Raw genomic sequence first — 27,643 nt, 5'->3', positions numbered from 1 at the left:
AAATGTGTGCCCCGAAAATTGTAACAAATCTCGTTCGGCGGAGTTGGATATATGAAGGAACATTTTGAATTTTTAGCGATGTACGAATGGGAAACGGGGCATAGGAAATTTCTCACATAAGATGAACACAAAATACTTATACCCGAAGGGTCCAACTTCCGGTATTCAGACTTGTTTTCCGCTAAAGTAAACACATCCCTCTATTCTATTCCCTAACCTAATACCCCTCTCTAGAGCTGCATGCAAACGAATGCAGCAGTATGGAGAATCACATTACCAATTGCTCCCTAAATTGGCATGCAAATTACCAAAGGAAATCGAAAAATTATAGTTGACTTTTTCTCACGTAAGGAAGAAATACTTCGCTTCAGGAAAGTGATCAATTTTAACGGACGAATTGATGGGACAATGCTTATTGATGAATTGGAAGTCTTGTATTCCAAAACCAATGATCTACATATGCATTGTATGTTAGCTTCGTTATCATTTCCAACCCCGTCTCAGGTATTAGTCCCCTCGTATTTCTTGTGTGATATGCTGATATGTCCGCAGCAAATTGATTGATGTCTGATATAGAACTATCCTACGTCAGGATACAGTGAAAAAAATGGGGTTCACTGGCGTCTCCCATTAGCCTACTATGCAATATCTTACTTATTATTCCAAGCACTGCTACTAATGTCACTTCAAACGGGTCGTAAAGGACATAATTGTAACGAATTTCGCCATGAAAGCCTCAGACCTTCTTAATTTTTCATGCAGAGCCATACATTCGCTTCCTTCCATTATCGGTTGTAGCTCGTTAACCAACACTTAAGTAACATTTCGGGTTCTGAATGCAACGAAATGCCGTAGGCTTCCTTTTAAAACTCGATTTTTACATTAACCCCTTACTAAGGGAGCGCTTTTAAAATGATAAAATGTTAATTTCATCTCGACGAGGGATTAATATTTAGAAGTATTTTTCCTGCCCCTCTCCCCGGCAAAGACATTGAGTGAAATCATGCGATGAACCCAAGGGTCTAGACGTGCCATGAATGAGCGAGCCGACTTTCGAACTGTTACTGTGGACTCGGTGATAATTTTTGAATCTCTGCAGTGGCTTAAATCTACCACTTTAGCCATTATGCCCAATTTTAATACGAAAGCAAAGTATAAGAAAATCGAAACGTTCTAACCCTTATGCCGTTTAAATCACAATGATATGTATCAGTGTTCGCCATCTTTTGGAAAACCGCTGCCACCACCAGCCACACCGACTACCCACTTCTGCCAGCATTATTTCCTCTACTCTTTCACTAACGAAGAGATTAAAGTAATTTTCTCAATTTTTGACGAATCTGACGAGAAACATGGAGCCACAGACGCACTACATTTCCTTCAAGGAGTGTTCGTTGCCATTCTGGGACAGGGAGTAGGATAAGGCTGATACAAGAAAGGGTGAAGCATGCGGGGCATAAAAGGTGCATATCGAAAGAGGTACTACGAAGTTTTTCAACATATAGGGGCTCGCTACTCCCACCCGCAGACATGGGGTAAACAATAAATGTCGTTTCTGCTTTTATGTTTACTTATTCAACGAGCGAAAGGGTTAAAAGGTTCTACGTTCTCTTTAAACCGTTCACGTTTCCTGGCATTAATTCTCCCTTAATCAAATTATTCACTATGCAAACCATATATCATCAACCCTCCTTCCCGCTATCGCATCTGACGCTAAACATATTGAATTTCGGAAAAATATTAAACAAGCAACCTGAAATCTTTCAAAAATGTGCGTTTTATCAAAGAATTAACATCTAAAATGTTACTTTGGAAGGAATGCTTTCCCTTGATTTAGAAGGTAAGGTTTAGTCATGCTTTCAAGCCATCCTTCGTTCTAAAAATCCCTTCATGTTCTTTGAATATCATCCAAGGACGAGAATAAGCGGTGAAATAAAGGACTTCATTGTTGGTAAAGGGACGAAATTAAAAATGTTAAAATTTTTTAATTAAATTCTCATTTTTTTCATCTAAAAGCCACCGTTTCGGAAATCTATTACACTAACAACGCTTACTAAGGTAATTTTTTGCTGTCATATATTACGCTTACAATCAAGTTCATACTTTGTGAGTTTTAAAAGGGTGGGGGACGCTAAGATGAAGGGCATTACTTCATGCACTAAGGAGACAAGGGTTAGAAATGTAATTCAGCGCCGTTCTCTGTATTCGCATGTGCACATTCCTTGAGAATGAGGAATATCTTGCTCCACGACATTGGAGGGATGCGGGATATACTCACAAAAGTCTATAAAAGCATTTAGGTTCGGATAAAAATGTGTCAGTTGTAACTATTAAAATCAAAAAAAAAAAGATTCAATAGGACAGGAAATTGTAGTGTCCGACGCTTAACGATAGGGGCGGTATTCCATTCGCCTTTTCTGGAGCCATCATCAACATCATCAACGGCGCAACAACCGGCCTGCCTTAATAAGGAACTCCAGACATCCCGGTTTTGCGCCGAGGTCCACCTATTCGATATCCCTAAAAGCTGTCTGGCGTCCTGGCCTACGCCATCGCTCTATCTTAGGCAGGGTCTGCCTCGTCTTCTTTTTCTCCCATAGATATTGCCTTTATAGACTTTCCGGGTGGGATCATCCTCATCCATACGGATTAAGTGACCCGCCCACCGTAACCTATTGAGCCGGATTTTATCCACAACCGGACGGTCATGGTATCGCTCATAGATTTCGTCATTGTGTAGGCTACGGAATCGTCCATCCTCATGTAGGGGGCCCAAAAATTCTTCGGAGGATTCTTCTCTCGAACGCGGCCAAGAATTCAAGAGAAGGAATAACAAAAGCATGACGCAAATGAGCAAATGAGCTTACAACAAACAGAAGAGAGATTCGTTCTCTGCAGGGATCGTGGCGCCTCTGAGAGCATTACATACACTGCAGCCTCTAAACGGATCCCAGTCTTCCCAGGCCTAAGACACGGCTAATTCAATTCCCACACTATAAATCAACATGCACCGGAGCGCGGCTGCTCACAAATTCCCAGCATAGTTCACTGAGTAGGTAAAGCCCATCTAGTGCCAATCAGCAGACAGGCTCAAACCAAAGACCCAGCCTCATGGCATTTTGACTTCGATTTTGGACCTAAGGTCGAGGAGATGGCTTTGTATGGGTTCGATATTCAGGGATAATGTTTTCCAGCGTCTACCTTACGCCGCATAAAACGATACCAGAAATGGCTGTGAGAACGAGGATCACGGTATTGAACATCGGATTCATACCAACGTTCCGGCGCGAAGGCTGGGGAAGAAGCACTCCTGTCAAAAACTTCTCGTCAAAATCGCAGGTGCCGTTTGTGCAGCGGTGTCCAGTTCGGAAAGATTTCTTGGCAAGCGACCATCAACGCATAGGATTCGAAGTGGTTGACGCTATCTCCCGGCGGGAAGCAGCCCGGTGCATCGGGAGATTCATCAAAATTCTCGGAACAAGCAGAATTGAACTGGAGGACACACGAAAGGTGGAGGTCATGTAGCTGACGTTACCATTTACAAACCTAATAACAACAGCCTGCGGGATTCCATGGCATGCAAGCCTTCAATTGGAGTTGCGGTAGGAGTACCATAAATTCCATCGTTTCGAACAATGTTTAAGTGGCAGGTACGAAGTGTGATTATTTCCGAGTTATCACAATCTCGGCTGATGCTGGATTTTACCTAATACTAGCACTAAGTGCCAAGCATTTAGGCTCGGACGATCCTACCTACTTAAAAACTAAAGGGGCGCTGGTGGTGGTGGCCGGTGGTAGGCCAGTGGGAGAATCCGTCGAGTACTCCCCGCAACATCGAGCACGTATGCAGAATGGTGTACTTCTGCATGGTTTGAACCAGACTGTGCGAAAGTCCCAGGACATCAAGGGAAGCCGTCAGGGATTTAGGTACAATACCTGTAGCTGACAATATTATGGGAACTACAACCACCCGCCCGAGACGCCAAATTTCTTTGATTTCCCGAGCCAATGGCTCATAGTTCACCTTCTTCTCCACGTATTTCCGTTCAATGTTGCTATTATGGGGGATAGCAACATCAATAATATACGCGGAGCGACCTGTCTTGTCAACTAACAGTACGTCAGGCTTGTTGTGTGCGGTATGGCGATCAGTCAGAACTTGCCGGTCCCAATATATGCTGTAAGCAGAACTATCAAGTACTGCTTGCGGCTCGTATCGGTAAACCGGACATGTCCCCGTGATCAGCCCATGCTTGTATGCAAGGTTTTGATGGATAACCTTACATACAGCATTATGCCTGGTGATGTATTGCACGGGTGCCATAACAGTACAGCCAGAAATGAGATGGTCCAACGTCTCTAACGCCGAACCACACATTCTGCACTGGTCGTTCTCCACCCGTTCTTTCATGATGAGCTTTTTATAAGCTCGGGTGGCGACCACGCCATCCTGAATGGCACACATGAACCCCTCCGTCTCAGCAAAGAGCTCCCCAGCACACAGCCATCTGTTCGACAGATGCAAATCGACAAATGGCTGCCAAAGACAATTCCCGTGTTTACCGTGCATTGCCTTCGACTTCCATTCCTCGATCCGTTCTTGGTCCGACTTCACCCCACTCAGAGGATTGAAAGATCGATCCTTCAAGTTAAGTGGAGTCAGTCCATAGTCTGCCTTACAGACAGCCGCATGCAAGGGACTCGCCTGCTCTTTGCTGTAAAAATAAGCGCGCAGTGAATCGACTTGGCGATGATGTTGTGCCGCCACGTCAACCACGCCCCTACCTCCGATGTCACGAGGCAGGTTCATCCGCTCCACGGCAGACTTTGGGTGATGCATTCGGAATTTGGACATAGTTGTCCGTATCCGCCGCTGGACGTTTTCCAGGTCGGTCTTCGTCCACAGCAATATTCCGAATGCATAAGCCAGTAAAGGGATAGCGAATACATTCAACGCACTTATTTTATTCTTCCCCGAAAGATGCGATTTCAGCACCAGCTTTACACGTCGCAGGAATTCGGACAGCAGAGCTTCCTTCAGATCATCAACTCGAGCATGGGTTCCTTGCAGAATTCCTAGGTACTTGTAGAAGTCTGTCTCGGTCATAGCTTCGATGTGGAGGTCATCAATGCTATATCCGGCATGCGGCTCGTGATGACCTTTACGGATGGCTTGGATTCGACATTTGTCTAATCCAAACTCCATCCGAATATCACGGCTGAACATGTCTATTATTCGTAACAGACTTCTGAGATGGTTGTCAGTACCAGCATACAGCTTGATGTCATCTAGGTACATCAAGTGTGTCAGTTCGCACTTAGCACGTAGGCCATATTTGATTGCAAAACCATGCCCTCTAGCATCATTCAGTAGCCATGAAAGGGGGTTCAGTGCCATACAAAACCAAAGAGGACTCAATGAATCCCCCTGGAAGATGCCCCTCCGTATACGGATGGGCTCTGAGGTATTAGCACCCTCAGATGTACGCACCGATAGGGTGGTATGCCACCCTTCCATGACTGTCGCCAAAAACTTTGTCAAGAGACTTCAGAGCACGATAGATCAAAACAGAGGTAGCAGCTATCACAGATTAGTGCGCGTGGTGGGTAGGAATCCATGGGGACTCGGTTATAAAAAAGTTACCTTAAAAATTAGAGCTCTATAGAAATCCATTGTACAGGCATGATTCCCCTGCACACAATTCACACAATAAACGAGCTATAAATTGCAGTCCTCTCTATGAAAACAAGAAGGCGCCTAGACCCGGCAGCATCCCAGTAGGGATACATAAACTGATGTTCCCCTCGTTAGTCCCTAGAAAGCCATCTACATACCTGCCACTCTGTATACTTGACACAGTCGAGAAAGCGCTCGAGAAGGTCATCAGGACAAACCGCCCCCTGCTCTATGAGATACTAGGGGCAGCAGAACAGGAGACAACGCGAATGTATGAACTGAGGTCCTGTGCAAGGTGATGTGTTGTGAGCGCCATCCGCAAATACAGAGAAGGGGAGTTTGTGGGTGGCGTTTAAGCTAGCTTACTGCCTCAAAACTGGCTGCTATCGCGATCGCTGAAGTGATTCTCATTGCCCTGCTTTAGAACACAAAACCGCCTATAAGCGCAAGGAAGAGATCTCAATGAACGCTTTTAAACTATGTATCTTGCGAAAACGAATCAAGAGGTAGATGGACTGCACAGTTGAAAACCAATTTAGATCCGGGATTGAATCAAAAGTGTGGCGAGATTGATTATTTTCTTATCCAACTCCTAAGTGGGCATGGAGGTTTTCAGATTGGACAGCTACGTCACCCTGATTATGTATTCGGCAATGGAGTCGTTGACGACGTCAATCACACCTGTTACTCTTATGGAAGGTAGGATGGAATTCCCCAACAATTTTATTCAGGAAACTACAGAAATGCTTTCTCCAGAAATCATTGTCGGAGAGATGCTGAGGAGCACTCGCAAATGGAGTAGTATTGTGTGTTATGTTCGGGCTTTTCTTCCCGCAAAGAATATTAAGGGGATCGGTGGATGGACTGGATTTTAGGGTACTCTTTGAACTAACAAATTTCTTTTCTTCTGTCCCCTACCTTTGATGGAGGGACTTTGCTTGACTTGAAGGCCCCCTAAAATGAAGGTGCTGAAGGAAAGCCGGAAGTAATGTGACAAATGGTTCCAGGCTAGGTCTCTGATGGCAAGGAGGGCGGTCTGACAGCTTCCAATTGGGAAAGTTCAGCACTCAACGTCTAAACAAACTCTACCCAAAAAAAACTATAACTTTACTAATTTCGCCGTTCCTTGTAAAACCACGTGGTTACCTGTATACGGTAAATTTGGATTACAACGGTTCCACCTAGCTAGTTGCTCATTAAGAAACTCATTCCATTTTTTATGCTTTGCAGTTGCAGTTACTTCATCTGGTGCTATCAGAATCGCCTGATCGACACAAATAAAATTACTTCTGTTTCAGCCAGCTTGAGCCTAAGTTAGGCAGTTTTCGTCCTTAATGGCATTCACACTTGTATGATGTTTGTGGATATATATAAGGAAGCAAACAACCCCCGGTGCCCACTTCTGATCACACTGAACCCAAGGCAGAAGTTAGGCAACGTCTAATGAGTTACTTCTGCGGTAGACGAAACTGTTCGCCCTCATTTAAAAGTTTTGCTTATGCAAAAGGGGGGTACACCCTTTTTTTCCATTAAATGTAGCCATGTGGGGTATCAAATGAAGTCTCGGTTAGTACTTTGCGAAGGTGTTCTTAGTTTGGACAAAAAGTGAAGAGTGCGATGGATCGAAATTGATCGTTTCTTTCACGGAGCCAATCTCCAGAAACTACTCAACCCAAAAAATAATCAAGAAGCTGCGACTATAATCTTCTTTTTCTTCAGCCTTTGTCCCGTTCACAAGCGGGGTCGGCTCGTCGTGATCGCATTCGCCATTTGGCTCTATCGAATGCCTGATCTGGGTGCAATCTCGAGGCTTTCAAATCCCCATCCAGCGTATCAAGCCACCGTTGCTTAGGTCTGCCTTTTGGTCGTTTACCATCGACCTCGATGTTCAGACCAATCTTTGCAAGTGAATTCTCGTTTGCACGATTTGCGTGACCATACCATTGAAGACGCCTCTCTCGCAACTTTTCCACGATCGGTGCAACCCCATAACGATTGCGGTTATCCTCATTTCGGATGTGATCTAAACGTGTGACACCACTAGTCCAACGTAGCATCTTCCTCTCCATTACCGCAAGACGCCGTTCATTGTCTTTTATGGTTGGCCAAAACTCAGAACCATAGAGAGCGACTGGACGGACGACATTGCGGTAAATTTTAGATTTGAGACGTTCGTTGATACGTCGATCACAAAGGACACCAGTTGTGGAACGCCACTTCATCCAGGTTGCGTTAATGCATGAAGCAATTTAAGCTGCGACTATATTGAGATTTGGTATATACTGCTTTGGATTTGTTGATCCAAAGTATGCTTGGAGAGTGGTTGCCGTTGAAGGTGACATCCAAAATGTGTTCGGTCTCTTTCACTACGCCCACAGAGATATGGGAAGGGTAGGGGTCTTTCACCACACCCACAGAGGATATGGGAAGGGTAAGTATCGGATGGATCATGTGGTCGAAAGAGACGTTTTTATGCTGCTGAGCATGGCCTGAAGTGTTGAAGATTACTCATTTGGTATCAGTCGGTTTTCTGTAGATATCCCGATCCAATGTCTTTTGTTTCAATAGCAGATCTAAGGCTGAAAGCTGTCCACACTTTCCATCTGCAGGGTGGATTCGATATTTGAATATAGTCTATTGAGCGACTTGAGTACATTTTCGACTTCGTTTTATTCCGAAAATGGCGCAGATGCGTTTCCAGTTTGACCAGGAAGATTTCGCTGATGGAAGTTCAGAGAAAGTTTCCCATCGAGATTCCTAGTAGCTGCTTGTAATACTACTTCCTTATATTGAAATCGAATCCACATACGGGTCTGTAAGCCTTCACTACTTTCTTCTATCGCTTCCTACCCTACCTATGTTATTTTTCCAGTGCTATACCTTCATCAAAAATTGCTCCGAAAATACGAATTATCTCCCGCTTTTAACCGTATTTCTGTTAACCTTATATATGGTACTTGAACGATCTTCATAAGTATTGCCTAAGCCTAAGCTTAAGCCTATTTTTTTCCCTTAGACCACATCTGGCTATTGAGATCGCAGAGATTTCTGTAGGGCCATGTTGATTCATATTATGTCCCATTGACATTCTTGCGGCCATTTATGAGAAAAGTGTACCTCAAGGCTCAAAAACACGATTTTCCAGGAGAATCAATTTTCTGAAACCGATATTTTGCGTCATCGACGCCCGTAAAATTCTTATTACATATGGGACATCCTCCAAATTCATGGCCTAAGAATGTCATCTGAGGCAAGGGAGACATCGGTCGAAGGTGTGATCCTGCTTTTCAATCACGGCGCTCAGGTCCAAAATTTTTCCACTCCACGCTGACAGTCGAACCGTCTTTTTCTTATTTCAGTTCCAGAGTTATTTCACGTGTTGTTCATCTCGCTAGGTGCTCAAAAATGTCCTTGATTGAGTATTTTTCAAGGATCTGATGCCGACCCACATGAGGAAACGAAGCCCAGAAAGCGGTTCTAGTTTCATGATCTTTACAATATTTCAATCAAAGTTTGCAAAAGAAAAAGACAAATTTTTTAATGCAATAAAAAAAATCGAATTTTTGCTCATTTTTGGGTCTGGTCTCCGCATAAATCATTTCAAATTCTACTTTTTTTATGACTTGCTCATATTGGTCGTGGCTGTAAGAAATGACCTGCCGCGCCCTTCAGCAACAGTATATGCTCCTATTGACGCTAAGCCGGTATGGACTTTTAAATCCAAAGCCATGGACCAGGAACGAAATGAGCGGGACCGAGACGGGCTGATCGAAGGACAACTGATGAGCTGGACCGGCGGTCGTCATTTGAGAAATGAGTCTTATGAGTGCAGCTGAATTACTGAGAAAATGTTTGCGTTGTTTAAAAGTTTGGATATTTGTGAAAATAAATCCATAAGTCAAAACAGGTGAAATCGTTGAAATTCAAACGGTCAATGCGGAAAACAGATTGGAGCCAAGTTCTGGGAAATCATTTCTGTTGAACATGCATCCGGCAGTAAATACGTGCTACGTACCGTTTTGGTTGATTTAGAACCCGGCACCATGGATTCAGTTCGTAGCGGACCATTTGGTCACATTTTCGAACCAGATAATTTCGTATTCGGAGAATCCAGTACTGGTAGTAACTGGGCCAAAAGACAGTACACAGAAGGACGGAGTTAGTTGATTCAACATTGGAGGTTGCACGAAAAGAAAATTCCGAATTACAGAAACTGAATATCAGATGTGATCCAAGGGAGGTTCATTGAAGATTGCATGCGCTGCGACTTAATGCATCCGTATTGACTTTTTCTGAGTTTTCTGGTAAAGGAAAGAACTCTGCGCACCAAATTTAACGGAAAGTACAGATTTGCTTAGTTTTCCACCCTCGAGGGTGTGCAGCGGTAAAAGTTGGGCGTTCGCCTGCTTACACCCGAATTGTGTTTGTTGTGCTATCTCGTGCCCGGGGAAATCAGCCCTCGGCTCCATCCAGGACCAGGACAACCACAAGTGGTGCGGAGTAAATACTTGCGAAATGATTGCAGAAGAAATCATACTAACGGAGGGACTCGCGAGGAGCAATTTAGTCGCGTTAAAACCCATGCAATTGTGTTGCTAGCTAAGGCAGCTCAACGTCCGGCAATATCCGAGATTACACATTTTGTCCTCAAAGTTACAGTCAACACAGACACAAATGAAGTGGGTGTAGAGGGTGGCATAAAAAAACAAAAATTATATAGCGACCATGTGCGCCTTCCCCCCCCCCCCCCCCCCCGCGATTTTTCAATTTTGGTTTTTATCCTCGTGTTAAAATGTCAGGTGGCAAGGGGGAGACGCTGTACTCACTTTGGTTTGCCGGCCGTGATGCTGTAGGTGAATGCTCCAAAGGCCTAATCAGGGCGACCAGACCCGAGTCTGCACGGGGGCTCATCTGAAGTGGCAAATTGGTCACGAAACCTTACCAGGGGTATACTGGTACCATGAGAACCGGGAAAGCCCCTAGACTCATATACTTCGGATGAACTCTTGTTGTATGTGAGGACAGCTCGGTTATTTGCGGTTGGCCCCGCTAGTGGGAGTTTCATGGTGGTTGTGGTTGTGCTCAAGCGAGCAGAGACCTTCGGGCCTCGGCGTGGTGTTGCGTATCAACACGGGTGCCGTCCTCCATAGTTCGGTAGAGATTTAGGTAATTCTTGCATCCAGCAGTATGAACGCTAAGCCTTGCACTTGGTATAGACTGGTACCGTTGTTGCTTGTCTCAACGGGCTCTGATTGTGGTCACAAAATCAATCCGTATCTGAAGAGGACCGTAGGATAATTCTCACGACAGGTACCTACGTAAAACACCATGGGCTTCACTGTTAAAATGTCAAAACATGCAGTTTCGGCAGTTGTGCTGAATATAATGATGCGTCGCATAGCGTAAGTGGGGTCGCACCTTTACACCCAGTCTGCAGCATTTTTAAAGAATAGCATCTAACACACCCTACAAACAGTGGATAGCTTGAGGTCGTTCATACTAGATGTGACCACTCGCCAAGATGGTGCGTGTGGATCTCTTCTCTCTTTCCACATTTTTAACAATGCCAACTAAACGGTATGACAAATCTGGTCAGTTAGTTTGCCCGAGATTATTACCCAGATACCTTTATTCAGGTACCCATTCACAGCTGAGTCGACTGGTATCCGACAGCCAGTCACGATAACAAATCACTCTGCCACCAGAGAGATTTGAACCGCGACCTTCCGTACGAAAGCCTTGTGCTCTAACCACTTAGCTATCCGCACTGATGATGTTCTTTGTCTGAAATTATATCAAGCCAGAGTATTCGGATGATACGTCGCAGAAAAGTGTTCACGAATGCTTGGAGCTTTTGAGTACCAATGGTGGTCACTTTTTATATGCTCATCCTATATAGTAACGTAGAAAAGACCCTAATACCGAACAGCATCAATTTGATCTTGGCATTGCGCTAATTGCATTTGCAGATTTTAAATAAGGCAGCGAAACCGAATGTTGTGTAGTTAAAGCGTCGAACGGCATCCAGTTCGGTGCCAAAGTCGGCAAAACCCACACTTCCTAGATATACAGTGTCATGACCCGTCTTCTGATCGAGTCTACCTGCCTATCTTTCCAAATATAGAGCCATTTGGTCAAGGTCCATGACTCGATGAAAGCAAACAGAAGTCATCAGAGTAGTGGAGCGGTTTGTGGAAGACGTTTATTGGAGCCTTCCAAATCCTCCTCCGGACAAGGCATGATGAAGAACGTCAACGATAACAAGAGGAAATAATATCGGTGACAAGATATCATTCTGGTGGACTCCGCTTCGATCCTCAGATTTCTCTGAGGTGACAGTTATTAGTTTCTGCTGGGATCCGCAGCATTCGAAATTTATTTCAAATGTTGCGGATGCGGACGAGTAGATGGCGCGGAACTCTCCACTCACTTTAGAACTCGCCACTCATTTAGAACTCGCCACGGGAGTGGAGAATTAGCGGTGAGAAAGTGCCGTTGGTTGGGACAGAAAGGACCGCATGGGAATAAGCCGGTCTTCTGTCTCCAACCGCGGCGAGGAATACTCGCGAATTTAAGAAAAAGTTTATTTCTATACAAAATCAATATTTCTAGTTTTGAAGCAATTATTACTAACCTGTTACTTAAAGTATATAATATGATTTATATTGAAGTTCGAAAAATATATTGTTTTGTCGCGATCGTTATGGGGTTGCACCGATCGTGGAAAAGTTGCGAGAGAGGCGTCTTCGATGGTATGGTCACGCAATTCGTGCAAACGAGAATTCACTTGCAAAGATTGGTCTGAACATCGAAGTCGATGGTAAACGACCAAAAGGCAGACCTAAGCAACGGTGGCTTGATACGCTGGATGGGGATTTGAAAGCCTCGAGATTGCACCCAGATCAGGCATTCGATAGAGCCAAATGGCGAAGCCGATCACGACGAGCCGACCCCGCTTGTGAACGGGACAAAGGCTGAAGAAAAAAAAGTTCGTGTCGTTAAGTTCGAATGCGCAGCGTTAAATTTGAAATTGATGCTATTGAGAAGGAAGGCAATTTTCTATTCATTATGTTGTAAGTGCTAATGCTGTTATACGTTTGTCCGAAGCAATCGGTTTGATTGGAAAGTCTACTTGCAAACTGCTAAATTGTTGACCCCGTGAGAAAACACGGCAACCAGCGATACCAGCACAAGCCCTCGACGCCACAGTCATCGCCACCATCACCTGCGACGGCCGCTCGAATTCACACCAGCGCCGCCGCCGAGGAGAACCCCAAGGCCATCAAGTCTGGTGATGCCGCCATCGTCATCCTCGTCCCAACCAAACCTTTGGGCGTCGAATCGTTCCAGGAGTTCCCTCCATTGGGTCGTTTCGCTGTTTGTGATATGAGACAGACCGTCGCTGTCGGTGTAATCAAGGCTGTAAACTTCAAGGACGCCAGCGGTGGCAAGGTGACCAAGGCTGCCGAAAAGGCCACCAAGGGCAAGAAATAGCTGCGATTCATCAACATCTTTCTACGCACAATACAACTAATTATTATATCCGATAAAAAAATATAATTGCTTCCATTGCAAGGAGTTTCGCAGGAAAGGAGACGGCCCATCAACTTCATTCCAACTAATGCTACAACAACCACACTTTTTACTATAAAAATCACATAGAAGTTTTCTACACTATTTACTCCGCATTTATATATTTAATATATATTTTTATATATAAATATTTACGAGAGAATAAGGGTTTGTCAAAAAGAAAAAAAATAAAAGTTATACTCGCTGCAGGAGACGGCGTTGAAGTGTTTCAAGGTGTTATCTCATCGCGGGTTCTCCATTTTCTCGGCGAGTATTTATTTTCGGTCTGCGCTATCGAGCGTCCGCTTCGGGTGTGTTATCCACTTTGTTCGTGCGGTCATTTGTGGGTGCGGCCTGCCGTGTCGGAGCAAATTCACCGCGTTTTCATTATAAACTCACCGCGTGTTCATTGCAAACTCCTACTTTTTGTTACTCAAGATGTCGTTCGACAGTAAAGACGCGGCAGGCCCATCGGACCCGCAAGTGACCGCCCTCGCCGTACGCGTTCCTCCGTTTTGGCGGCGGAACCCGGAGCTGTGGTGCGTACATTTGGAAGCGCAGTTCCAATGTTGGGTGATCGAACTCCCAGCCAATTGCTTCGCGAAATGAGGCAATTGGGTGGGAGCAAGATTGGCGATGACCTGATCAAGTCGCTCTGGCTGCGACGGCTTCCGGAGGGCACCCAGGCGATCCTAGCTTGCGTCTCCGGTTCCTTGGAGGAACTTGCAGCGACGGCCGACCAGGTGCAGAACCCTAGCGGCCGTTCAACCACCGTCGGATAAGGTGGGCGACTTAAGGCGCGAGATAGCCGCTTTAACAGCCAGCGTGACCGAGATGCGGGCGACGTTGGACGCTCAGCGTTCGAGTGCCAGATCGCGAGCTCGCTCACGGTCTGCCACAAGAAAAGGGCGTTCGGGTAGCAGGTCGTCAAGACAGCCTGCGGACAAAGGTATTTGCTGGTACCATCGTAACTTCGGAGATAAAGCGACAAGATGTACGCTACCTTGTAAATTCGCGCCTACCACAAAAAACTAGGTCCGCGGGGGGTCTTGGCGACGGCCACCCAGAGCGCAGCGCCACGTCGCCTAACTATTTTCGACCCCCTCAGCAGGCGCAACTACCTCGTCGACACGGGTGCGGAGGTTTCGGTTCTTCCCGTACCCCGGCATCATCGACTGTATCCACAGCCCCTCAAACTGGCGGCAGCAATTTCCTCCCGCATCAAACGTGAGTCTTGGCTTGCATAGGACATTTTCGTGGCGTCAGCTTCCCCATACTAGGCGCAGACTTCTTGTGTCACTATGGGTTGCTGGTGGACTTGCAAAATAAGTCCCTTATAGACCCCACGACCAACCTTAATTCGTCGGGCCAAATGGTATCTCACGCTGACAATAATCTTTCCGTTCTTTTGGAAGACATCACCGACTCTCGTGTTCGGTCACACCTCCAAAAGTTCAGCCAGGAAAGAATTTGAACAACTTGTTCAACAGGGTACCTGCAGGCCCTCAAACAGCTGTTGGTCTTCCCCATTACATATGATACCTAAGCCTGATGGCGAATGGCGCCCCTGTGGGGATTACAGAAAGCTAAATGCACAGACTGTTCCTGACCGATATCCAATTCCACTCATCCACGACTTTGCGCATCACCTCGCGAATTGCCGCATCTTTTCGACCTTGGACTTAGCCAAGGCTTACCACCAAATCCCAGTAGCTCCTGAAGACATTCCAAAGACGGCAATATGCACACCCTTTGGACTCTTCGAGTTCACGGCGCAAACCTTTGAAAGGTTCATTCACTCAGTCCTGCGAAACCTCGATTTCTGTTTCGTATATTTGGATGATGTTTTGGTCGCTACTTCCACTGAGTCTGAGCACTTAGCCCATCTCCTAGGTAGAGCGTACCAGATATACTCCCTGTTCACAGTTTCAAAAACCTTCTCGAAAGCGATAGAGAAAAAGTGGAATGGAGACCTGTACTCCATGCACTATTCCGAAGTGGTCCGCAAGGTGTTGACCTGGTCAATACAGGAGATTATTTTCAATAATAAATAAAAAAAAACGTACTGAAAATTGACAGGAAATCTAATTTCGAATTAATAGAAAAATCATTGGTCATACTAAAATTATTAGAACAGAAGCAAGCAATTGTGAAATATCCATTCAAAAATTCAAACCATTGGACACACACACACACTTTCCTAAAATCCCAATAAGCTAGTGGAATTTAGATAGAATTTCTCAACAATGTTACCTCAACTGTTCGGCACTTCAGATATTTCAGAAGGGATTTTTAGCCCAAGCATCCGATTAAACGTTAATTAATCAAATCCTAAAACTACTCAATATTCATGATACCAAAAAAATATTCTCTAATCAGATAAACTACATTCATTCAGGTGCGTGTGTGTGCCAATAACAATAAGCAATAATGTGAATAGGATTAAGGAAGTTTAACTACAGCTAAGTAAAGTACGTTCGACTTAGATAGTTTTCTTATTTTAAAGATATTTGATGCATGTCATTAAATTACGACTAAGGAGAACGTGAAAAAAATGGTCGTGAAAAGTTGATGTATCTCTTACCTGTTTTCGTAGTCTTAGAGAAGATATTCGGCACCGAAACAAAATGTAGCGTAATCTGAATAAACAGGTGGAAAATGTTTCGTTATAACCTTATTATCTTTCCAAATTGCTATTATTGTTATTAGCACACACATGAGTTTATAACTATGCGATCGAGCGTTCATTGCAAATAACTTTCTAAACTTAAACATATCTACACACGAAAGTCCCTAACTATAGTGTGTATCTGCTTCACTAAGGGTGTCTACCCTTCCTCAAAACAAGAGTATAAAAACCAGAGGTGGGACTTACCCGTATATCCTTTCGGGTAGACCATGGTGACTTCATCGAATTTGGGTTTCTTGATGCCTTGAGCAGCAGTTGGACATCCTGAAAGTGAACGATGCGTTAGAAATGTCCCGTTTATATGTCCAGTTCCATCACATCCTGGTGTTGGACAATTGACTCCATCGAATTTCATGGCTGTAGCTGCTGCGACTGCTGCCTTGTGTTGCTCGACAGTTCCTCCATTCTCCAGGACGCGCATTTTATTTCGATTCGCTATCGGGCAACCAGATGCGCTGTAAGCAATACAAAATTGATTTGAGGAAAGAATCGGCAAATGTGGGTCAATCAAATTTTGAAGTTCGATAAATGATCTCTCAAATAGTTTCTAATGTCCCGTCAGTCAATGAAATTAATAGGCTCCACCAAAATCTTGGTTCCTAGTTATCTCAATCTAAAATCACGAATGCGTTTTAAATAAAACTAAAAAGGTCATCAAAAGGGTTTCGTCTAGGGCAGAGGCAACTCATCAGATGCTGCCTCACCTCTGCCGTGGGAGCAGCGCGACCGAAAGTGGCGCTCCGGGTTCCAGGCCACGCTGGATTCGAAGGCACTAGCCAAGAAGGAAACAGGGACGCCTTTACACGGGCCAGAACCCTTCTATGGAATCGGAAACGGTTTCATAGCTATGACATCAAGAAATGCAGAGGAACGGTTGAGGGAACTATACTGGGCGTGCCTACCAGGAATGGAGTAGTCCAGCGTGCTTATTGGGGGATACGAACCCATGCGCACAAAGGGTTGCTTAAACCTCACCAAAAAAAAACCTCCAAATCATAGTGGGAATTCTCACTGGTCACTGTCGGCTAAACTATCACCTAGGGAAGTTAGGAATATCTAGGGACACTGCCTGCAAGTTTTGTGCGGAGTGTGATGAAGCCTCTATACACGTCCTGGGACAGTGTCCGACACTTGCGCAAAGTAGGTCGAGGCATCTGGGAGAACACTTAATACCAGATGCAAAGTTGAAAGATCTATAATATACTAAAGTTATAAGTACACTATAACCAGCAAAAGAGGCACAATAGTTCTTTAAGGACTCGGTGCGACTTTCCCTTAACAGAATAATAATACGTTGCGAGCCGCTTCGGTCATGCGGCTCCCAGGGCAGAGGTGAGGCAGCGTCTAATGAGTTCCCTCTGCCCTGGTACGAAACCGTAGCCGTCTTCATCCCTCTTTGAATATACAGGGAGCTCAGGTAAATATCCCCTCGACTTCGCAAAACTGTCAATCGTAGTAGCATCCTCCTACAAAACATAGCCCCCCATGAGCAAGCAAACATCCTTTCTAAACATTTCATGACACCACACCCACACTCCACAAGCTTGACCAAAGCTTCGAAGCTCCCAAACACATCATCTGGTTCAATCCCGCAAATCAAACCCAAAATGGTCGCAAAGTTCATCAAACGGAGCAAATGTAAAAAGTCGACTAGACTTGATGAAATTTCCACCATAATCCTCAAAAAACGTTCTATATCCATCAGCCCGTTCCGTTTAATAATATTCAACCATTGCTTGCTGGGCGGTTATTTTCCTTCGAGCTGGAAGTGCGCTCAACTCACGCCCATTCCAAAGGAAAACGAAAATCCCCCTTTCGAATAACTCCAGGCCTACCTCTATCCTTCCAATCTCCGCCAAAATTATTAAGTGGACCATCAAGTAAATGATGAGCATTGCGATAGAAACAACTCTATCCCGGGCTTCCAGTTCGCCAACCGAAAAGGTCATTCGGTTGAACATGCTCTCCTAGTACTGAAAACTGACGTCCTGCTCAGAGTTAATAGCAAGACATTACATTAGCCTGCCTCCTTCACACTAGGGAAGCTTTCGACTCTGTATGGCAATACGGACTCGTTTATCAGCTAAACAATATCCTTCATTTCCATCCGCGGCTCTGCAAGCTAATCCTTAGCATTCCAGAAGGGAGGTAATTCCAAGTAAAAGTTCAGCAGTGACTGTCTTCCCCTTACACCAATCCAACCGAAGTCCTCTCTGCAACCCTTTTCCAACTCTATGCCGAGGATATCCCGAAACCCGCTACCACACCCAACCCTATATAGATCCTTCAATATGCCGATGACCTCAAGGTTTACACTACCACAAAGGACATAGAGCGTAGAGGTGCTCGTCTGAAATTATATTTAGATGAGCTCCACCGCTAGTTTACCAAGTGGACTCTTAGTAAAAATACCAAACAATCATCCTTAAAGGAAAAATTAGGACAACACCGAAAATGGTTGCGGATATCAGAAACCTATGCACAAGAAGGCTCCTCCAAAACGTCACGCATCGATGTCTTTCTGGCTGGATTATCATCAGATCAACGGCGCAACAACCGGTATCCGGTCTAGGCCTGCCTTAATAAGAAACTCTAGACTTCCCGATTGTACACCGAGGTCCACCAATTCGATATCCCTAAAACTTGTCTGGCGTCCTGGCCTACGCCATTGTTACATATCAGCAGGGTCTGCTTCGTTTTCTTATTCTGGCAGAAGAGGATACTCGATGAAATTCCTTGAAAAGTGCCTGTCACACTCTAACCCCTTAATTGCCCAGTGTATGGGGTTTGAGGTAAGTGAGAAAAATCTGCTCCTCTCGAACCAATTCCCACAAATTCTCTTTTCCTATAAAAGTGATATCCGTCTTTTCGTCAGGGAAGGTAGAGGTAGAGGTAAAGTAGTCCTCTGGACAAGTTACCACTTTTTTATCTTTACTCGACCTTCAAATCACTTTTACAAACTGACTTGAAAATTTGTCAGAGACAGTTTTCAACCGGTTGAACTGCAACTAAATCCTCTTTCACAAACCAAATTAACCCCAACCACATCATAACATTTATGAGAAATGCAATTATTTAGGTTTTATAAGAAAAACATCACTCACTTCACTCACCTTCTATGCGACAAAAATTTTCCTGTTGAATGTCCAGATCCATCACATCCTGGAATCGGACACCTGCAATTAGAAAAAACACTAACAATGAAAATAAGTCACTCTCAACCACGAAACAGCATCTGCATACAAGGACATATACGAACTCCCCCAAAAAGCAGTCAACCCATCAACATACAGTCCTGGCGACATACCTGGCCATCAGACCGGGTGTCAACCAAAAGGATTATTCCCGAAAGCTTACCTCAATGGCTCTGAATCTTGTCCATCCCTCGGTTTACTTTTGGGCTTATTCGCACGTGGACAACCCGATAAGCTGCGATGTGATGAGTAGTTACCCGTCACATGACCGGAACCATCACAACCAGGTGTCGGACATTTCAATTCCTGTGAATGCGATTGGAGGTGGGTTCGATCGCTGCGCGTACAACCTGTCAAGCTGGGCAGAGAAGAAAAAAGGAATGAAAAACTTTGAAAAGATATAGTTTTGCGCAAAAGATACTGAAAAATGGGTAACTAGGATACTGGGATACACCCTAAAGATTGCAGTCAAACCACCAAAATAGTTCAGATCTGACTTTTAGGTACTTCTGATACCACGTGAACTCATGCATGAAGCATTTTGCAACCGGATATTTTGGATGATGCTAACATAAAACCCATCCCTTCATTCGCAAATGAGTTCAGCCCCAAGACTACGCTTGATAACTTGCAACCCTACCTTGACTACCCTCTCTACCTTGACGTGCGACACTAAATTCCCTTGTGAAAATCAATTCACCAGGTGAACTCTTCTGACTTTTAGTGATGCAGGTCCGCTCCCGAACTTGATTATGCTAATCTTCCGTTTTAATGGCATAATTTTCGAATAAATTTTATTAGAGATATTTCAACTTTTCAGACAGACGTTGTTGTTTCATTTCAGCAACCCGTGCACACTAGGCGAATGAGCGTATAACCAGACGACTCAGCAACAACATTAGGATAGAATACCTGCTACTGTTTAAACAGCATTATAATTCGGGGGCGGGATAAGATACAAGATACAAGAAAAGACACATGTAGATCCCTACATGGCGCATTTATTACATGCAAAGTACTTCGTGAGGAACATGTTAAAAGATTTCACCGCTCCCAAATCATGCATGTAGACATGAGGGCAGCAAGCATGCGGAACGAACCCTGGCATGCACACAGGAGGGTGAAATAAGAGTTGCGAGAGAGGTGGATGAGAAGGGATGCTCACTTAGAGATACATACATTGAATCCTAGCGATAACCAAACCGCTTTGCATATGTAGAGATGTAAATGCAGCTACCTATCGAATTGGTAACTAACAATTAAAACAGTAAACACAAAACCTTATTAAAATCGGTTTACTGTCTGTCTGTCTGTCCGTCTGTCATTTTTTTTTATACGTTGGAAGGTGGAAAGGTTCAAAACCTACCGCTGGCTCCTGCCATACGGTTATGTGAGACTTTTACTCACTAAAACCACCTCCTTCTCCTTCGCTTACCCTGCGGGACTGCCATTTCGGTATTACACCGCGGGGTAGGTTTGCTCTTAGGCACTCATCCTTCCCCTATTTCCGGCTTTCCTCCTTCTTTGTTCCTTCAGCAACTCCTCCTGCATTTGGATGATTGCAGAGCCAACCGCAAGCCACTTCTCCTCGGACTCCAGCTCTCCGGGGTCCCACTCCTGCCCAGCACCTGGTTTAATCTCCTTCTCTCCATCGCAAATCGTGGGCAGTGAAACATGCTCGGGATCCTCCGGTATGCCATCGCATCTGGGACAGTTCGGAGAATCATCCAACCCAAAGCGGTGCAGATACTGCCTGTAGCAACCACTGTGCCCCGTGAGGAACTGGGTAATGTGGTAGTTGGTCTCCCCATGTTTTCGCTCAAGCCACACCCTAATGTTGGGAATGAGCCTGTGCGTCCACTGACCTTTCGCAGACTCGTCCCATCTGCGTTCCCAGAGATCAAGCGACTCTGACCTTGCCGCATTCTTACGCTGTGCATGCCCCTCCATATGTCTTTCATTGTACAGGACACTCATTTCTTTGGCCAGAATGTCAACCGGGATCATGCCTGCCACCACCAATACTGCCTCATTTGATGTGGTTCTGAAAGCACTGCAAACCCTCAAAGCCATCCGCCGGTAAACCGAGTTCACCTGCTTCCGTCTCTGAGAGTTTGCAAGCGCCTCTGCCCACACAGGCGACGAGTAAAGCAGGATGGAGCGCACCACTCCGGCTAGCACCAACCTCCGGCAGTGTTTCGGTCCACCAATATTTGGCAACATTTTTTCAAGTGCCGTGGTGGCACTGGCTGCTTTTTGGCGTGCATACTCTAGGTGTTCCCTAAAACTCAATTTGGTATCAATTATTACCCCCAGGTATTTGATAGCCGGCTTTGATACGACCGTATGTCCACCGACCTCCACTTTTACAGTATTATTTTTCCTGCGTTTCGTTATTAAGACCGCTTCCGTTTTCGCGTCCGCCAAGGTCAGCCCGGCCTTTTCTAGCCAGGACTTTACCGCTCTCACTGTTTCCGTTCCGTAAACCTCCACATCTTTTGGGTGTTTTGCTGCAACAACCACAGCTAGGTTATCAGCAAAGCCGACAATCGTATTCCCGTCTGGGACGGGAAGAGCAAGCACCCCATTATACATGATATTCCACAACAGGGGACCAAATACCGATCCCTGTGGTAGCCCGGCTGTGACAATGTACTCTTTGGGGCCCTCATCCATCCCGTACTAGAGAGTCCTCTCTGAGAGGTAGTTTTCCACCAAATTCGCTAAGTATCCGGGTACATCTATGTCAGCCAACGCCCGTTTAATTCTATTCCAGTTGGCAGAGTTGAATGCGTCTTTGACATCCAACGCCACCACGGCACAGCAGCCGCCAGAAATCAGTGTACCCTTTGCCACGTTTACCACCATGCCAATTGCGTCCACCGTAGAGTGGGCGCGTCGGAAACCAAACTGGCGTTCCGGCAAACCATTGTTGGCTTCGACGATGGGCATGAGTCTGTTGTAGATTACTCTCTCCATCATCTTCCCCATTGTATCCAACAGGCAGATAGAATGATACGACGCTGGGTTTGCAGGTGGCTTGCCAGGCTTCGGAAGCAACACCAACTTTTGCTTTTTCCACTGGACAGGGAATATTCCTTCTTTTAGGCACGCCTCGAAGGTGTTGGCGAAAAGGTCGGGCCTAGTCTTCACTGCCAGTGTCAAAGCTCGGTTGGGGATGCCATCCAAACCTGGGGCCTTGTTGTCACCGAACTTACCACATATTTCCCGCAGCTCCACCACAGTTGCAGGCGGTATTATGCCGTCATTTAGGTGGACAAAAATTTGCCTTCCCCTATTTTCGTGATGAGGGAACAGAGTGGTAACAATCTGTTTCAGGAGGCGCAGACAGGTCACCTGGGGTGATTTCCGCAGCCTTTTCATCACCACTCTGTAAGCCTCGCCCCAAGGGTTTATGTCGGCATGGTCGCACAGCTGTTTGAAGCAGTTCCTTTTGCTCCTCCGAATGGCTTCCTTTAGGCGGCCACGCAATTGCTTGTGTGCCTCCTCTCCACCGTCGCCACCGGGTTTTCCCCTAAGCCTCTGGCAGAGCCTCCTTGTCCGAAAACATGCGGCTCGCAAACTTGCGATTTCGTTGTTCCATCAGTAGTTGGGTTGCCTACTGGGCAGCAATGGCCATCTGGGCATAGTAGCATCGCATGCTTCCGTCACCCATCGAGTGATCTGGGTGGCTTTCTCTCCAGTCGTACCATTCAGGGATATGTCGGATTTGAGCACCGCGGAAAACGTGTCCCCCTCGAAAGCTTTCACTGTCCAGCCAAGCATACCACCCGGCATTCTGCGAAAACTCTTTTTCGAGCCCGATCCGTCCTTGATCTCTATGCAGGTTGCCTGGTGGTCTCGGTGAGTATAGTCCTCACTGACACGCCAAGCGATTCTACTAGCTAAAGTGGCACTCACGTATGTCAGGTCCACTATAGACCCCAAGCCCCTTCCCCGGAAACTGTACGAAGACCCAACATTCGCCAGTACCACGTCCAGCTCCGCGAATGCTTCGAGGAGAACACGTCCCCTGACATTAGTTATTCGGCTGCCCCATTCAAGAGCCCATGCATTGAAATCGCCTCTTATTATGATCGGCCAACGTCCTCTTGCATCCAAAACAAGAGCAGCAAGCATCCGCTCATACTCGACGAGTGTAGCGCTGGGTGGAGCATAGCAGCTGTAGATGTGGATGCCCTTCACCTTCGCTCTGATGAAGCTCTCCTCCGGGTGCTCCATTATTTCCTGGAAGGCTTGTTCTCCACAAGTCCACAGCGCTGCTTGGCCCGTTTGGTCTTTGACCCAAACGCTACCACCGCGGTTTCGATATGGTTCACTTGGTATGGCCACATCGAGCAAGATGGTGCTAACAACTCTCGAGATGAAAATCCGACGGCTTTGCCTAGGACCACTTATATTTGGCAACATTCTTGCCAACAATGTCGCCACTCCGGAAGCCTTGGTTGCTAAATTTTCAAGATGAGACTTGAATTTCAGTCTTTGGTCAACCGTGACTCCCAGGTATTTAAGCGTTGGCTGCGACTGTATTATGTGTTCTCCAATCCTGACCTTTACCGACGTCTGCTTCCTTCGCTTTGTAATCAAAACTACCTCGGTTTTATGCTCCGCGAGTGTCAGACCAGCTTTCTCTAGCCAAGACCTGATTTCAAAAATTGCCTCGTTTGTGAGTACCTCGATCTCATCAATGTCTTGTGCCACGATAGTTACTCCGATATTGTCTGCGAAGCCAATGAATGTCACTCCTTTGGGAAGTTGCAACTTTAGAATTCCGTCATACATTATTATCCACAGGAGAGGACCGAGGACTGATCCTTTTGGAACCCCGCAGGTTGTTGTATACGTTTTAGGTCCATCGTCCGAAACGTAACACAATATCCTCTCCCGGAGAAATTGCATGACTATGTGATATTTAGGAGCGCCCAATTTGGCTAAAGCCGCAATTATTTTGCTCCATTTTGCCGTATTAAAGGCATTCTTCACGTCGAGAGTAACTACCGCGCAAGATTTACTGGCCTCCATTGCTTTTTCCGCAATTCCCCTCACCGTGCTGATGACATTGACAGTTGATCTTGCCTTTCGGAATCCGAACTGCCTGTCTGAGAGACCACCCTCCCTTTCTGTGATTGGTACAAGCCTATTGAAGAAGACCCGTTCAAAAAGTTTGCCGATGCCGTTTAGCAGGCATATAGGTTTATAAGACGAAGGATCACCCAAAGGTTTATTTGGCTTCGGGATTAGCACAAGCTTCCGTTTCCGCCACTCTTCCGGGAAAATCCCATCTTTGAGGCACGTGGTAAATGTTTCAGAGAACCCCCTTGGAACTGTCTTGACGGCCACTGTCAGTGCTTTATTCGGAATGCCGTCTAAACCTGGGGCTTTATTTTCGGCAATCTTTTTCGCGGCTTCCAGGACTTCTTTCGTGGTTACCTCGGGAATTTCACCGGGATCTACCTGGACAGTGGGTAGGTTTGACTCACTTGAAACTTGTGGGAAGAGAGTGCTAATGATTTCCCGCAGCAAATCAGAGTTGATGATCGGCGGTGAGCGCTTTCCCTTGATTGTTGCCATAACTGCCTTGTATGCACCTCCCCATGGGTCCAAGTCCGCTTCCTCGCATAATCTCTTGAAGTGTTCAGTTTTACTTCTAGAGATGGCTGCTTGCAATGCTTTCCTCGCCTTCTTATATTGGTTGTGCAACTCTTCAGACTCAGATCGGTTTCTGCTACGTTGGCTGTGTCTTCTGGCTTTAAGGCAAACTTTACGAAGTTCTTCGATTTCGGCATTCCACCAGAAGTTGGGCATTCGTTTTTTGAGTACCGTGCGGCGAGCCATGGAAGCGTCACAAGCGTCCGTCTGTTTGTCTGTCTGTCTGTCTGGTGCTCAGAGGTGGCGGCGAGGAAGATCGGCCAAACCAAAACCGAGTGGCCGAGGAGAACCTCCATAGTGGTGGCACCGGGAGACGCTGTAATCACTTTGGTTTGCCGGTCGTGATTCAGTAGGCGAATGCTCCAAAGGCCTAATCAGGGCGATCAGACTCGAGTTTGTACGGGGATTCATCTGAAGTGGCAAATTGGTCACGAAACCTTACCAGGGGTATACTGGTACCATGGGAACCGGGAAAGCCCTTGGATTCACATACTTCGGGTGAACTCCTGTTGTATGTGAGGACAGCTCGGTTATTCGCGGTTGACCCCTCTAGTGGGAGTTTCATGGTGATTGTGGTTGTGCTCAAGCGAGAAGAGACCTTCGGGCTTCGACGTGGTGTTGCGTACCAACACGGGTGCCGTACTCCATAGTTCGGTAGAGATTTAGGTAATTCTTGCATCCACCAGTATGAATGCTAAGCCATGCACTTGGTATAGACTGGTACCGTTGTTGCTTGTCTCAGCGGGGCTCTGATTGTGGTCACAAAATCAATCCGTGTCTAAAGAGGCCCGTAGGATTAAGTCTCACGACAGGTGCCTACGTAAAACACCAGGACTTTCGTGTCTGTCTGTCTGTCCGTCACACGCATTTTTCTCGGAGACGGTTGCAGCGATTGGCACCAAATTTGGTAGAAAGGTAGGAACTGCGAACGCTCACGCATATAGTGAGTTACATCCTTTTACGTTCAATTTAAGGGTGGGTCCCCATACATGCAAAAGGGGGGTGTAAATTTTTTTTTATCAAATATAGTCATGTGGGGTATCAAAGGAAAGATCTCGGTTAGTACTTTTCGAAGCCGGTCTTAGTTTTGACATTTGTTGAAAAGGTGGGGAGTGCGGGGGGTTGAAAGTGATCATTTTTTCAAAAAACCCATTCTCAAAAACTACCCAAATCTCTTTATAAAAGAAATACACAAAACCTTTCATACCTGAAGCGTCTAGCTTTCGGTTTCCCGACTTGTATTAAATAAGGCTCGCGCTTTGGTTCGATATTTCACAATTCTTTTTGCAGATAAACTAAAATCTTATGACTCAACACGGCTACCATTACCTTTATTTTCAATGGTATAACTTTTTTTTTTAATATTTTCTTACAAAACTTTAGATTTTTCCAGTGCAAAAAAGCGACGACAAAATTATGATTTTAAGGGAAAAGTTCCAGTCAGTGGCTTGTAACAGAATTATATTAAAATAATGGCTGAAAACTCTGACTCTGAATTGAACTTCTGACTTGAAATAAAAACCCCGAAAGGAGGAAATTTTGTAACAACACTTGAAGTATTCCAGAAGGGAATGAAACGCAATAAATGTAGGCCATGTATCTTAAAACACAATTCCATAGCACATTTTCATATATCCACTTCCGATTATTCATACGAGGACTCTACAGAACGACACTAACTACCCCCAAGGGGAGGGTATACCGAGAACGAAGGACTAATTTTCTTTTATCTCTCCGAATGGAATGTAAAAGGAAATTATCTAAATGTGAAGGTCCTGCGTCTTACTCAACTCTTCGTCCTTGTATTGTCTATGTACATCTCTCCAGATATCGTGGTGCACAATTTTGAATTATGACGTGTTGTATCTATAATAATTTCGCCGACAATTATAATTTTCGCCCCCTTGTATGATAGAAGCACTCACGGTTGTGCTCTGGAGGCAATGAATGATATCTTCCTTAATGTACTGCAGGAACTCGTCCTTCTAATCTTGTTCATCCTCCCTCCGAAAAGTGTGTTCGTAAGAAAGAAATTTTTCAATTAAAATGTCTCGAATTGGATTTGATCAACTCCCGATTCGAGTTTGAAGTAAACTTTATAATGATTGCGATTATGAACACTTCAGCAATGTAATCCTGACGATAATCCTTCAGCTGTCTATCGGCTGGGTGAACTCTCATTCAAGCAAGTGAAATTCCCTTTCAACGGCGTCTGGGTGGGTTCCTCTAAGGAAAGAGGGGGACTAGCGGGTAACCAAAATGATGATGATTTGCTGCTTCTCTATCAAATTTTCGGCTACTTTCGTCCGAATTTTAAGGACTTGCCAAACAAAACCAATATCGAACCCACAAAAATCCAATAAATCCTTCGAACCAATGAATTGACGATGTAATGCTCCTCATGTGATTTTCCAACGCAAGATGCAATTTGAAGGAAGCCAAGTGGTGGTCGGCTGGAAGTGAGTGATGTGGATAATGACGGGTTTGAGGAGTTATTGAGTCGTTAAATTGAGATAGGAGCGGACTTAGCGAACGTGTTCAAATAAGATACTATTAATGACTTATTGCCCAAGAAAAATTCAAACATAGGTGTGACAGCAACTCATGGTTGAATGAAAGAGTAGAGATAACTACTGATTTTCCTGTTGTTTTCTCCCTAGTTTCCGAAAGAAAATTAATCCGCGTACTATGTTACTTCGGAGGAAAATGAAGGAAAAAAGGCTAAACCCTTTGTTCCGAAATTTACTGAACGATTTAACGTTTGTCAAACCCTTATAGTTGTCAAACGCATGTGGTCGGCATCGTTCCTCCCCCTCAAAAATGGGCTGTTAGAACTGGACG

General features: G+C 45.3%; 1 protein-coding gene across 6 annotated transcripts in view; it reads right to left on the bottom strand.

The window, feature by feature from the left end:
• LOC119657629 (probable serine/threonine-protein kinase DDB_G0282963) overlaps positions 1 to 27,643 on the bottom strand; it is a 148,953-nt gene that overhangs the window by 58,683 nt on the left and 62,627 nt on the right. For 3 of the 6 annotated variants that reach the window (XM_038064634.1, XM_038064635.1, XM_038064633.1), the window contains 3 exons: positions 19,296 to 19,490; positions 19,052 to 19,114; positions 16,125 to 16,393 (listed from right to left, as the gene is read on the bottom strand). In XM_038064634.1, the coding sequence (XP_037920562.1) occupies positions 16,125 to 16,393; positions 19,052 to 19,114; positions 19,296 to 19,490 (527 nt within the window). Of the gene's footprint in view, positions 1 to 15,833; positions 15,889 to 16,124; positions 16,394 to 19,051; positions 19,115 to 19,295; positions 19,491 to 27,643 lie in introns of those variants that run through there. The other 3 variants (XR_005250152.1, XR_005250151.1, XM_038064636.1) reach the window with 3 other exon arrangements.

The sequence above is a fragment of the Hermetia illucens genome, chromosome 5, assembly GCF_905115235.1.
Source record: "Hermetia illucens chromosome 5, iHerIll2.2.curated.20191125, whole genome shotgun sequence".
NCBI classification, from domain to species: Eukaryota; Metazoa; Arthropoda; class Insecta; order Diptera; family Stratiomyidae; genus Hermetia; species Hermetia illucens.
Note: the sequence above shows the minus strand (reverse complement) of the source record. Positions and strands in the feature narration are given on the sequence as shown.